Here is a 13,563-nt window from a genome sequence, read left to right on the forward strand (position 1 = left end):
GTTCATTTTTCCTAACAGCCCTAAGGTAGGTGCTATTCTAATACTCATAGATTAGAACACTGAAGCACAGAGAAGTTATATAATTGGGCCAAGGTCAATGAAAGGACTGGGATTCAAGCCTGGGCAGTCCAGGCTACTATCCGAAAAAATAATGGGAGTCAACACACTCTGAGTGTTCGAAAAGAGGGCAATTACATCCCTTCTACTTTTCTGCATTTTAACAAGTTTATGTAATGATGAGAAACCTGCACTCGAAAAGGGTAAATTAAGGACTTAATCTGTGTTCCTATAATAGATCTGAGCAGAAAGACATCTTAATTGACCATAGGACCCCATTACTGCAACCAGGAAACTCCAACCAGCAGCCAACTCTCTTCTGTACACAAGAGAAAATTAGAGTAAATTCCATTTAGAGGGAAGTGGGTTGAAAATAGGTTGTTTTTATGAATGCAGAGAAACTAGCCAAAGCTAATGTTGGGTTCTCAGTTTCAATGTCACACTTGCTCAAACACCAGTTCTATTTTTAGGTATGGTTCTCAGATAATCACTCTGCCTTACCCAGAAGGAAGTGTTTAAACACCAGAACCTCACGCGTCCGCACAAACCAAGAGGTCAGTGCTGTACTCAGGTGAGATGGGGCGGAGGTGGGATAGAGGTATGCAGGAGCAGTCACGGCCCAGGTACTGGGCACGTAGTGTCCGCTGCTGGAGCTGAAAGGCTCGGGGTTTATATATACATACAGCGCGAGGAACTGCGCTTGATCACCTTTTAGCGTGGTAGGAAGAAAGGGTAAACACGCTAATGATGCTAGTGATGAATGTGAAATGGAACAAATGCCACCGTACTTATCTAAATGGAAATTTTAAGCTAAGGGCACTATATCTATTCTACAATAAGGGTCACTTAGTAACTCTAGAATTTCATTTCCAGGTGCTGTCCGAGCCCACTAGTCCCAACCCCCAGCCCTGTGGGTCCAGCCCTGACCACTCGCTTCTAAGGACTACAACTCCCAGTCCGAGGCAGATCCGTACGCATGCGGCCTGACGACCTACGCCTACATTTCCCAGCAGGCCGAGCGGCTACGCTGACGTACGCGTGCGCTCTTGGTCGCTTTTGCCAACTCTGGTTTGACCTACAGCCGGCAGGAGAAGATGGCCGCGCCGGTAGTGTCTCGGCTCTCCCTGCAGGTGAGAGAACGGAGGTCCTGAAAGCCAGAGGGAGAAGCCCTCCTGGGGTGACTCGTACCAGACCCCTAAGTTCCACGGTTCCAGGCCACAGCTGGGGAGCGTGGCCGCCGTTCAAGGTCGCGGGGCCAGGCGAGTGGGGGGCGACGCCAGGCGGCCTGGGCAGCCCCGCTTTCCCCCCGGGATGCACGCGGGCCGGTGGGCTTGGGGCTGCGCGTGTCCTACCTTGGCGTCCTCTGAGTACAGCCTCGAGAAGCAGCTGGTTTGAAGGGCACAGGTGAAGGGGGTCTCTCTATGTTGTGGTGGTCACACCTGGCCGGGGTCACCAGTAATGCTAAGGAATATTTGTAAAAGCACATTTCACGTTTTAATAAAAAAGTGAGACCGAGAAGTTAAAATGACTCGTCCTTGGCTGCTCAGCCAGTAAGGGGTAGAGCTGAGATTCGAATCCACAGAGTTGGAAAGAAAATTCGTACTCTTTATATTACATGATGCTTTACATATCATGACAGCGTACAGCTTCCGTAAGTTTTCCATAACCCTCACAACCGGTATAGTACACTTAGAGCTGGAATTTTCTGAAGGTGACCTGTGCCTTTGCAGGTGCCTTTTAAACTCTGGATTCCAACTCTTGATAGACAAGATACCATCTCAACAATATCAAGGTAGTATTTTGATAGACAAGGTACTAGGGCCTGTTCTCACATCAGAGGCTGGAGTACCCAAAGAATTCATCTGTATTTTCAGATAGCATTTGGATTCTAAGAAGGTCCATCTCTTGCAGTTCATGCCTGGAATCCTCCCACTTTTTATTAAAATCATGCTCGAGGGTGGTTATATAAATGCCGAAAATCTTGTTAAAATTTTTGGAAGACACATTTCACCAAACTTAGTGTTTTCTCTCTCAGTGGTGTGCTTGCCTCAGCCTACTCCTAGTAAACCAGGAAGTTAGAAGTAGAAAAGCAATTTCCCAAGCAACCTGGAATGATTTCCAGTGGGGAAATTTACTCCTAGGTAATAAAGAGCAGCTCACCCTCATGTAATCTATGTGATGATACAAGGAAATATGAGAAGCGCATCATCTAGAAGTCGTGTTTACTGTTTATTATTGCAGGTGTAAATGCAGAAATCCTTTAAGTAGTCTCATTTGGATCTACTTTCTCTTTTTGTTTTAAAGGTGCGCTGCTTCAGTACATCTGTGGTCAGGCCGTTTGCCAAGCTTGTGAGGGTATGTCTTTTGTGATTGTAAAACAGATGAATGTGTGTGAATCAGACAGCAGTACACTTAGGGGCATGGATTTTGTATAGTTTCCCCTAAACCTTTATGCATGATCTGTGGTTCCCCAAATATGATGGGGGTGGAGGGGCTAGGGGACGGAATAATGTTGAATGCCTGCCGTGGGACAGGCCCATGCATAACCTTTAAGTAGGAGAATTTCTTAAAACCCGATAACAGTGATGTGAGGTAGCTGGTCTTCCCATTTTACAAAAAAGGAAACAGACTTTGGGAAAACTTGCCCGAGGTTATTCAGCTTAGTTTTTTTTTTTTTTTTTTTGCGGTATGCGGGCCTCTCACTGTTGTGGCCTCTCCCACTGTGGAGCACAGGCTCCGGACGCACGGGCCCAGCCACTCCGCGGCATGTGGGATCCTCCCGGACCGGGGCACGAACCCGTGTCCCCTGCATCGGCAGGCGGACTCCCAACCACTGCGCCACCAGGGAAGCCCTTCAGCTTAGTCTTAAAGCTGGACTGAAACTAAATCTTGCTCATCCAAAGCCTAAGCTTTTCCACTACAATCACACAGTACCAGTAAGCATATGTAGTCATACATTGACGGTTGTGTGGTTTTAAAAGCCAGTGGTTCATTGTAAAAACTAATTCAAGCCTCAAGCACTTAGTAAATTGCTAAAGGGCTCCATTAAACTGAACATTTATGGAGCTCTGTAAGGGATATTTGCAGTATTACTCTGAAATGTATAAAAGTATGCTTGTGTATGTTTCATAAACACCTGTTTGCCTGTTTCTAACATGTTCAAAACTGCCTTCTATCAGTGTTTAAAACCTCCCAAACTTGGAACTAAGTAGTTATTGAATTCAAAGGAATCCTAAGCTCATCTCATAATTAACATAGTTGAATTATAGATAGAGCAGAAGGGGACTTCAGACACCATGTTTCCTAAACCCCTCGTTTTAAGGTGAGAAGTTGGAAGCTCACAGATAGAGTGACCTGGCCAAGGAAACATCCCTCATTTTGAGACTTGTCATTCAGGATAGCTCTTTGATGACATATTTAAACTGTTTTGTGCTATAAAAGATGTATTTTTTAAATTATAAATATTTCTTTCTGCTATTGATACCGTAGTATTGTCTTAACTGATTTTCTTTTTCGCTTCCTCCCCTCCTCCACCCTTGTTTCTAAAGCCACCTGTTCAGGTATACGGTATCGAAGGTCGCTATGCCACTGCTCTTTATTCTGCTGCATCTAAACAGAATAAACTGGAACAAGTAGAAAAGGAATTGTTGAGAGTAGCAGTAAGTAGCCTTTCCTGTTCATTACTTATTAAGTTCTCGTTGTATATATTTTGCTTAGATATTTGACTCTGCATCCCTAATGAGGTATATCCTAAGAGAAAGAGCTGCACGAGAAAGGAAAAACATATTTTCTGTAATGATGTTGATAGTAATAATACTGGGTATTATCGTTCTGAACCTGTTGTATAATAGGTACAAACTGACGCAGGTAAGAATATTAATATTAGGAACCAAGATTTGGGGCTCAGAGAAGAAATAGAAAATCTAAATTTAAGATGGTAATTTAAGAAACATTGTCATTTCAAAAGAGAATTAAAAAGTCACCTTAATAATCTTTGCTTGTATTTCCAGGTATTTCCAAAACAGTCTTTAGAATATATTACGATTTTGTTTAATTGGGAATTTATTTTCCTTATGAAGCCTTTTGTGAGGAGAAAATGAGCAGAGCACGCTGGGCAGCAAAATTAGTGAACGTGCAAGAGTTTCATGACGATAATAGAGAACTGGCAAAGACCACAAGGCTACAGGGGAAAGTTTATTTTTACGTGTTTTTTAAACATGAAAAGAAGAGTAAATGAACTGAATTAACAAAAGCCTACAGTGTAACTTAAATAGAAGAATCCCCACTGCAGTTTCCCCTGAGTTTTCTAGTTAACACATTTTGTTTCTTCCCCTGCTCCTTTTACAGTAAGTCCCCTACAGAAAAACGAGTTCCGTTCCAAGAGCGCGTTCATAGGTCCAACAAAGTTAGCCTAGGTACCCAACTAACACAATTGGCTGTATAGCACTGAACTGTAGTAGGTTTATAATACTTTTCACACAAATACATAAAAACTAACAAACAAAAAGCAGAACATTTTTAACCTTACGGTACCTTGAAAAGTACAGCAGTACAGCACAACAGCTGGCATCCAGGGGCTGGCATCGCGTGAACAGGCAAGAAGAGCTACTGACTGGAGGAGGGAGAGGAGGTGGGAGATGGTAGAGCGGAAGGGTCGTCAGCAACAGGAGACGGAGGGCTGCAGTTTCACTCACATCCCGGGCTTGAAATAAAGATACTCTACTCTATACAGTACAGTACTTTCTAGTTCCCACCTCTGGCAGTAAGTTCTGCATTAAAGAAGGGGGATGTACAGCTAGTATATAATCTCTCCAGAGAACGTTGTGTTCTTTTTTTTGATTTTATGTTTTAAGAATTTCTTATAATTTTTAATCAACTTCTAAAGATTTTTTTTTTTAATCTTACTGTTTGTTAGAGGGGATAAAAACCTTCACAGACTAGTTGTATAGAACAATAAGTTTTGTTCGTTTTTTCATTTTGAGCTTTTGTGGGAACTTTTGTCCTAACAGACAGTAATTTTAGCTCTGTTTTCCTCCCTTCGTCCATCTATCTCTGCAGATAACGCTTTTGATCTCAGTTGGTACCGTCAACTGTTCTGACCCTCACAGAATCATACTTACTGTTGGAGACACTCGGGGGACGGGTAGCAGGAGCAGACAGGGTCACACACAGGCTTTCGGGAGGTGACGGTGACTGCCCGCCGCTCGTCCCACGCACCCACTTTAGACCTGAGCACCGGTGCTCGCCAAGGGGCCAGTGGCTGGCTTGTGGACGTTAGAATGGGGTTTAATTAAAACTTGAAGTCGGTTAAGACGTGGAGACATAGAGAGGAGGCCATTACCTTAAGACTCTTTATAAAAGAAAATCAGCCATTTCTTGGCACTGAGAGGAAAATATGCTGCCCAGGTGTCACTGACTGTCCATGGGTGATGCAGCAAAAACAGATAAGAAACATGAAAAACTGTATGGTTCCAACTCCGGAATGCTTGTAGTTTGTATAAGCTAGCAGTTTTTATGGAAAAATATTGTTTCTTTGGGGTCGCTCAAGTTGAAGTTTTAGCATTAGATGGCAGTGTAGGCAGGTAGCTAGGATCAGAGACAGAAATTGTCCAGGAGCCCAGGAGAGGGTGCTGACAGAGGGGTTGAGGGGCTAATAGAGGTGCGTAACTGAAAGATGCCCAAATGGAAACAGCCGTTGGTTTGCTGGAGCTCTGGCCTGACACTCAGGGGAGCAGAGTGCTGGAAGCTGCACGTGATCACTGACCAGACGTTGGTGACGTAACACAGCAGAGACAAAGTTGTGTCTCTCATGGTAGTTGCACTCCCGTTCTTTGGCCGTTTTTCCTCCCAGACTGGCTGAGGCTGCTCTGGAAGCCCCAGAGCTCCCGCACAGCTCTGGGTTGGTTCTCCTGAGCTCTCTAAGGGGCAGGACAGAACCCGCATCAGCCTGAGAGGGAGAGGCCAGGAGGCCGCCTGCAGTCAGCACATCTTGTCAGGTCTACACTTGAGTGTGGGCATCATTAGCGTCCTCTTAGCATGGGAAAAACTAGAGTATTACCCATAGTAGGTACATTAAAATAGGTGGTGAATTGAATCTTTTGGCTGCTTAGGTTTTCTATAATCTCTCTTGAAAGGCAAAAATAAATTTAAGAAACTTCATTAAAGTGGTTTTAAGTATTTTCAAGAAATACTGTATCCTGTGTAAAATCATCTTAAAAGCAAAGAAAATTTTGTGATCGTAAACTTCCCTTCATGTGCTTTGAGAGTGCTAATTTTATTTATGAAATATATGATTCATCAGAACATATGTGTACGGAAGCTAGGATCATTTATGGCCTAAAGAGTTTAAGAAATTATTTTTTGGTACTTTTAGCAAATCTTGAAGGAACCCAAAATGGCTGCTTCTGTTATGAATCCCTGTGTAAAGCGTTCCATTAAAATGAAAAGCCTAAATGACATGACAGCAAAAGAGAAGTTTTCTCCCCTCACGTCCAACCTGATCAGTAAGTATTAGATGTTTTTTATTGAAGGCTCTGAAAATTCTGCTACTGAAACTGTCCTGCATGGGCCGGGAACCCCAGCTCTGCCTGCCTTTCGGCAGTGAGGAACCTTGGTCTCCCCCAGCCTGCTGAGCCACAATCTACATCTTAACTGGCTCCCCAAGTGAATCGTTTGGGCGTTAAAGTTTGAGGAGCATTGTCTAAAGGATATTAAGATGCAAGAATGCCTGATTGCACAGTTTCAACCCATGGACGAGACCAGTGGGACTCATACCAAGAAAATGGTTTGTAACCAGTGGCTGTGCCCCCCCACCGTCCTTGAAGACATTTGCATTCTTTGGTACGTTTGAGTTGCTTTTCAAATCCCATGATCACTCAGAATTCAAAGAAAGCGTGTAGTGAATATAGACAGTGTGTTAATTTCAGGATTTATGGCCAACACTGGTATCTGTGGCATAAACCTGAAAATCAGATTGAAAGCCGTATCAAGAAATCTACTGCAAATCCATGTAAGACACACACACCCTTACAAACTTAAATCCTTGTTTGTTCAGTCTTTTTTTTTTTTTGAACATTGCATATTCTTTTTAAATAAGTTGCATCTTCTCCATTCACATTCTTAAATGACATTGAATTTTAAGGCCACAAATCTAAGTTTGCGTTCTAGGTGAATATAATGCTTCATGAATGACCTGATTTAAGTGAAATACCTTTATTTTCCCAGGTTTGCTTGCTGAAAATGGTCGCTTGAACAATACCACTGGGGTCATTTCTGCCTTTTCCACCATGATGAGTGTCCACCGGGGAGAAGTGTCTTGCACAGTTACCACCGCATCTGTAGGTGACGGGCTGTTGCTGCTGCATTTGCCTTGACATCCCCTGTGTCACATTTTGCAGAACAAAAAGAAAAAGGCTAAAATCAAGAAATCGGGACAGGCGACTTGGCACTTGGGCGGTTTGCTTCATTTATACCAGCTTCTGTGAACCTCTGCTTTGCAAGGGCCAGCGTGTCTTCTTGGTGCTTCCCTAACCAGTGATTATTCATAAAGAGTGTAGACTGAGTTAAAAATGTGTCGGGAAATACTGGTTTATGTTCCGTTAAGGTTTAAGTTATTTTGTAAATGTCACACTACGTAGTTTACTGAAATGCGTGTCTCATCTCTCGCGGTGGCGAGTGGGAAGGGGTGAGGCGGAAGGGCCCTTTGGTCTTACTGACTCGCTGAAGCGGACTGAATTTTGAAACCTACACTACTCTGGGCGCTTTATTTTAATATCAAAGGTCTGTGTGAAGCAGAAGTGTTATTATCTTCATTTTACCGATGAGGAGACTGAAGCCCAGGGGAATAAGTTGCTTGCTCGAGGTCACAGAATGTGGAACTAGGATTTGAACACAGGCCTCTCTCTCAGAAGTCCGTGTTCCTTAATCTGCACTACCTCCCCAGAATTAATTCTGTTGTTGTTGTCTTAAGTATGTATTCTCTTCCCACTGTAGTTCAGTCAAGGTAGGGAAACAGTCTGTGAGGCTTAATTATCAGTAGAGCATGGTAGATTTACTTGGGTTACGCAGCACCTGACCTCACCTAGATTAACATTTCTCGTGTTGAAAAGATACTCTTAACTCTCCAAAAGAGCCTAATATGAAGGAGACATTTTAGCACATAGTACCTATCCGTGCATTTGTAGTTCAGTAGTTGGTGCCCCCAAAGCACATTCCTGGCTGGGAGTCAACACAGCTCAAATGTTCTCCGGAGCCCACTGCGACTGCACTGGTTCTCCTTGACCATAGAGCTCAGACCAGGCTCCCCTGGCCAGATGGTCACGCCATCCCCATGGCCAAGCACTGGTGGAGGTCATTCTTCAGTGGTTACAAGGACATGATTTTGTAAGTTTCTTAGAACCAACTGATGCTAATGTTTTTGACATTGAGTCTCCCGGGTAAATAATTTCCACCCTTAAAAAAAAAATATATATATATATATATATATATATACACCTTGATTAATGACTAGGGGCACAGACTTTAGAAATAGACTGATTTCAAATATCGGCACTAGTCCTCACTTGCTGGTGGGACCTTAGGTGAGTTTTTTTTTTTTAATTAATTTTTATTGGAGTATAGTTGATTTACAATGTTGTGTTAGTTTCAGGTATACAGCAAAGTGAATCGGTTATACATATATCCACTCTTTTTTAGATTCTATTCCCATATAGGGCATGACAGAGTATTGAGTAGAGTTCCCTGTGCTATACACTAGTTTCTTACCAGTTATCTATTTTTTATAGGTGTGTATATATATATGTGTATATGTTTATCCCAGTCTCCCAATTTATCCCTCCTGCCCAGGTGAGTTCTTCTTAACCACTGTGAGCCTCAGTTCTCCCACACGTAAAATGGGAACAATAACTCCTGACCTCCCGGAGTTGTCCAGGTTAAAGGAGGTGGTGGTAGAAAATGCCTGGCACACACGGGTGCTTAGCACGCAGCATGTGTCTGAATGGAAGGTGGGGCGTATACGTCTGAGTTCTCTAACCTCAGAGCCTCAGCGGGTGATTGATGGAGCACTGATAGACTTCCCCACCACCACCCCCCAAAAGACACTGTCGGATCTTTGCAGAGCTTAAAGCCTTCTTTGCTAGCTTTTGGACTCTTGGGTGTGTGGGTTGGGAGGTAGGATTTGTGACAGGTGAAATGCCGCTCCTTCAGCAACATTTGCCGTTCTCACCCAATCGGGGGTAAAAGTTGGGGCAAAGAGGAGAGAACACTGTCTGGATGGTCAGGGCACTTGCTCTGTAGGAACAAGATCACAGAGCTGTGCTGACTTCAGGAGCCAGCCGCCTGCCCGGGCTCTCTGTGACCTGCAAAGAGTGGGGCGGCATGCCAGAGCTCCTGGTACCCGCAGATCCCAGGTCAAACTGCAGCTTTTCATCCAAGGGAATAATAGACTCAGGCTGCACCCGGGGGAGCTGCGCGGAGGAGAGGCCTGCATCCTCAGGCATTATAAACTTCAGGTTTTTCCCCTAATCGTTACTTCTAAGTTGTACTGCTAGTACCATGGAGCAGAGATGGGCAGTAAGTGAACCTAACCTCCCAGTGTGAGCTGCCCATGTGTTCTTGTGAGGCAGGGCCTTTGCACACCCCAACACCAGCCTTGATGAGTGACCGTTGCGGCACAACTCCAGGATGGGTCCTCGAATATCTAACAGAGGAATTCACAAGGCCTGTCTTGGTGATACGTTGCCAGAGGGATGTTTTTTCTCTCCTTCAACTATAGTAACTTTCTGTTTTGCTTTATCTAAATTTAAAGGATGGTTTTGTCCTTTTTTAGCCTTTAGATGAAGCCACTCTTACCGAATTAAAAACAGTCCTGAAGAGCTTCCTAAGTAAAGGCCAAGTATTGAAATTGGAAGTTAAGGTAGGTTTTTAATTACGTACGGTACGTTTCCTCAGGTTGTTTGACACCTAAAATGGCTATAGAAAGTGGAAAATTAGACTTGATTATGTAAAAACTTGCCTGTAGTAGAACCTTCATATTTATATTCAATATAAATGATTATTGAGTCCATTCACAATTTGACTTCTGTCATTTTCTAGATATAATTGTTCCCGCTTACAGTTATGTAGCACGTAGACTTTTCAGAGCACTTTTTCATCTTTCGTTTTGATTAATGAAATGTCAATGTGTTTTCACATTTCCAACCTATTTTCTTTCCTAGATTGATCCATCAATCATGGGTGGAATGGTTGTCCGTATTGGAGAGAAATATGTTGATATGTCTGCAAAAACCAAGATTCAGAAGCTGAGCAAAGCGATGCGGGAGATTCTCTAAAAGTGTTGATTTCCTAAAAGTGAAAGTTCTTAAACTTGGAGCAACAATAAAATGCTTCCTGAACAGAATATACTATGTTTACTGTCTTTTAAAGTGGAAATATAGGGAGCCTTATTTTTATATCTTTCACGATCCCCTTAGCTTAAAGGTTAAAAGGCCCTTTGGAACTTAGTTTGTGTTGATTATTCTTAGGAATTTATGGACGCTTGTATCCCTTAGGAAAAAGTTAACCTTTATACCAGGGACTGTTAAGTACTTCATGTATCTTACCTCATTTCCTTTGTCTTCAAGGCCTGAGCCTGCACTTGGAGTTAAGGTAAAGCAAACTGGTTGTCATCTCCAAGTTTCAAGCGCTGGGGCACATCTCTAGTCAGACACTGAAAGTGGTCCCTGAGCCCACGCTGGTCAGACACTGGCAGCTGCTCCCCCTCTGCTGCTTCACGCTTCTTGCAGCTTCTGCAGCACGTGGGCCAGCCCCTACTGCTGTGCCCCTGGGGTCCCATGTCAGCCAGGTGACTGGGCTGCACAGAGTCCTTCAAATAGGGCCAGGTTGTGCTCACCTGCTGAACTCTTAACAAGTACTTCCAGCGTGTGCATTCGGACTTGTTTGAGCCCAAAGTGATTTGGCCTACAGTCCCACCCTCCACATTATCTTACTTTTAAAGGCAGTAATGTTTTCTGTAAAAGCTTTCAGAGAGATTATTTCCAAAAAGATGCCTCTAGTCTAGCATCTAGAAAATCTAAAAGCAGTTACTCTGCTAACAAGCATTCATTCCCTCAGCCCCACTGAGCACAGAGGTCCCCATCAGAGCTGTGCACTTCGCAAGGGAAGGCAGCGGAATGGCAGCTTTCTCAGCCAGCCGGCTGTCACAGCCCCCGAGAATGTCCTCTGAACCAAGGAATGGTCAGGAGTGTCTGCACAGAATGGAATCACAGGATTTTCTCCCCTCTTGGGAGCAGGTATTCCAATGGAAGGTACACTGATGGTTAGAAGTCACTGCTCTTTGGGGCTTCCCTTGTGGCACAGTGGTTAAGGATCCACCTGCCAGTGCAGGGGACACGGGTTTGTTCCCCGGTCTGGGAAGATCCCACATGCCGTGGAGCAACTAAGCCCGTGCGCCACAACTACTGAGCCTGCATGCCACAACTACTGAAGCCCGTGTGCCTAGAGCCCGTGCTCCGCAACAAGAGAAGCCACTGCTCACCACGACTAGAAAAAGCCCGCATGCAGCAATGAAGACGCAACGCAGCCAAAAATGTAAATAAATAAATAAATGCAAGTCCCTGATGTGTGGCAGAACTTCTGCCCATTGGTCCTGCCAATTAAGGCCTTTCCAGCCAGGCTGAGGGAGCCAAACTTGAAATAAATCTTTTTGCTTCTCTGATAATTACAATTATCCTGAAACTGCCCGAAGAGATATCTCAAACACTTAACCTGGTGTACATGCAGCCACCATACTTGAGGTCATAAAATACATCCTGACAGGACTAGAACATCTGCACCCACAGTGAATGTGTTACTTCACTGGGGTAGTAACCCTTTCCCAGACTAGAGTGACCTAGTCGGGAGTAATAACCACTCTACAAAACTCGTTCAACAGGAATTTTCATAAGGGGATATGACATGCCGTCCGCGGTGAGTCCCGCGATGTTCACTGCTTTGCTCTCTGCAACAGTGGACGAGGTGACTGAGAACGCATCTTGGAGCATTTGGGGGGTGTACGTGCAAGCCTCTGCTGTTCCAACCCATGAAGCGTCCCACCTTCAAGGCTCGGTTTCCACCCCTGTAAATGGAAGAAGCAGTAATGCCCACTCCCAGAGTAGCTGCGAGAGTGAAGCAAGATTATGATGAGCTTAGTACCAGGTCTCACAGATGTAAAGGTGTCAGCAAATGGTGTTGGTTACTAAGGTCCAAAGGCCTCTGACATCTCTGGGCCATCTGACCCCGGGGGGTTAAACACTGCACCTGACAGGTAGTAGTCACTCAAGCAAGGTCATCTGGCAAGTCATTCTGCCTGCCAGACTCTCCTGTCTTCAAGAGTCATTCAGAACTCCTGGTTCCTACTAGATCATTAGGATGACTCGCTCCATCAGTCCTCCAGGGAAGTCTCTCCCCAGTAAAATGCCCTTAATCCTGACATAACACCCCTAAGTGAAGGATGCTCTGCAGTTTTCAAGGACATTTCATGTATATCTCACTTAAGCTTTGTAACAGCCTTGTGGTCCAGATGGGACAGACATCACCCCACTCTACAAATGAGGAAAGAGATGGAGGGGCCTTAGAGATTTGCTCAGTACCACGGGCTTGGATGGCTAGTGGGACAGGTCCCAGAGCCCAGGTCCTTCACTACTCCTGCCCCCACCTCTGCCCCATTTTGTGCTTGTTCCAGCTTGTCACTGGCCACACCTGGCACATGGTCCCTCATCACTGGAGCCAACAAGCCAAGCTAACCTTAGGTGAGTCCCTGTGTCCCTTCCCACTTTGTCCCTAAGATGCTCCCGATTCACCCCTTAACCCAGGTCAGCTCTCCCCTACACTTTCCCTCCTGTGGGCCTTGCTAGAGAAGATAGAGTGGTCCAGACAACAGCCATCGCAGGCGCCCATTCCTTGGTCACCCTCCAAGTGTTTGGACAGCAAACGGATTCCCTTCCCAGAACTAGCCCTGGGTGGGCAGGGGCGGGACGACGGCAGCTAGAAAGTCCTGCAGGGCAATGAGGGACCCAGGGCCACATCCTAGGGCTCAGATCAATGTGCCCTCCATCTGCCATGACATTTCCCTCCTGGCTGTCACGTTGCTGAAAATCTGGCCTCCTCCTGGCAAACCAGCTCCACAATCACTTAACATGTCCACTGACAGAGACACCACTTTGGGTTCCGCGGCTCCTTCCCAGGAGCCGGGAGTACTCAGACTGGTGTGTGGCCCCAGTATCCAGTCACCTAACTTTCACCTGGACATCTGGCCACCCAGCCAGGGACTACATTTACCAGCCTCCCTTGAGGTACGTGACCACGGAGCTAAGTTCCAGCAGATGAGAGGAGAGGAAATGATGTGTGTGACTTCCCGACTGACCTCACGAGAACCAGGCACACAATTCCCTTTCCCTCTGGCTAGATGCGGACGAGACAGCGGGAGCTGGAGCAGCTGCACTTCAAGGTAAAAGCGAAGTGATTTCAAGG

The 13,563-nt window shown here is 45.1% G+C and overlaps 1 protein-coding gene across 1 annotated transcript; it reads left to right on the forward strand.

Annotated features, from left to right (window-relative positions):
• The first annotated feature begins 1,073 nt into the window (after positions 1-1,073).
• Positions 1,074-10,453, forward strand: ATP5PO (ATP synthase peripheral stalk subunit OSCP). Its single transcript, XM_022552936.3, has 7 exons — positions 1,074-1,187; positions 2,362-2,412; positions 3,606-3,716; positions 6,431-6,560; positions 7,282-7,394; positions 9,884-9,970; positions 10,272-10,453. The coding sequence occupies exons 1-7, from the start codon at positions 1,152-1,154 to the stop codon at positions 10,383-10,385; spliced, it is 642 nt and encodes a 213-aa protein (XP_022408644.1). The 5' UTR covers positions 1,074-1,151; the 3' UTR covers positions 10,386-10,453.
• Positions 10,454-13,563: the final 3,110 nt, after the last annotated feature.

Source organism: Delphinapterus leucas, chromosome 4 (genome assembly GCF_059928025.1).
Source record: "Delphinapterus leucas isolate spDelLeu-1000000601 "Yukka" chromosome 4, BTC_Dleu_Yukka2, whole genome shotgun sequence".
NCBI lineage: Eukaryota > Metazoa > Chordata > Mammalia > Artiodactyla > Monodontidae > Delphinapterus > Delphinapterus leucas.

What these genes read in the sequence shown, in the direction of transcription:
- ATP5PO (XM_022552936.3), top strand. Translation starts at nt 1,152, where the DNA reads ATGGCCGCGCCGGTAGTGTCTCGGCTCTCCCTGCAG. An exon ending in CCTCACGTCCAACCTGATCA is followed by an intron (nt 6,561 to 7,281) that starts GTAAGTATTAGA and finishes TTATTTTCCCAG; the next exon opens with GTTTGCTTGCTGAAAATGGT. An exon ending in GCACAGTTACCACCGCATCT is followed by an intron (nt 7,395 to 9,883) that starts GTAGGTGACGGG and finishes GTCCTTTTTTAG; the next exon opens with CCTTTAGATGAAGCCACTCT.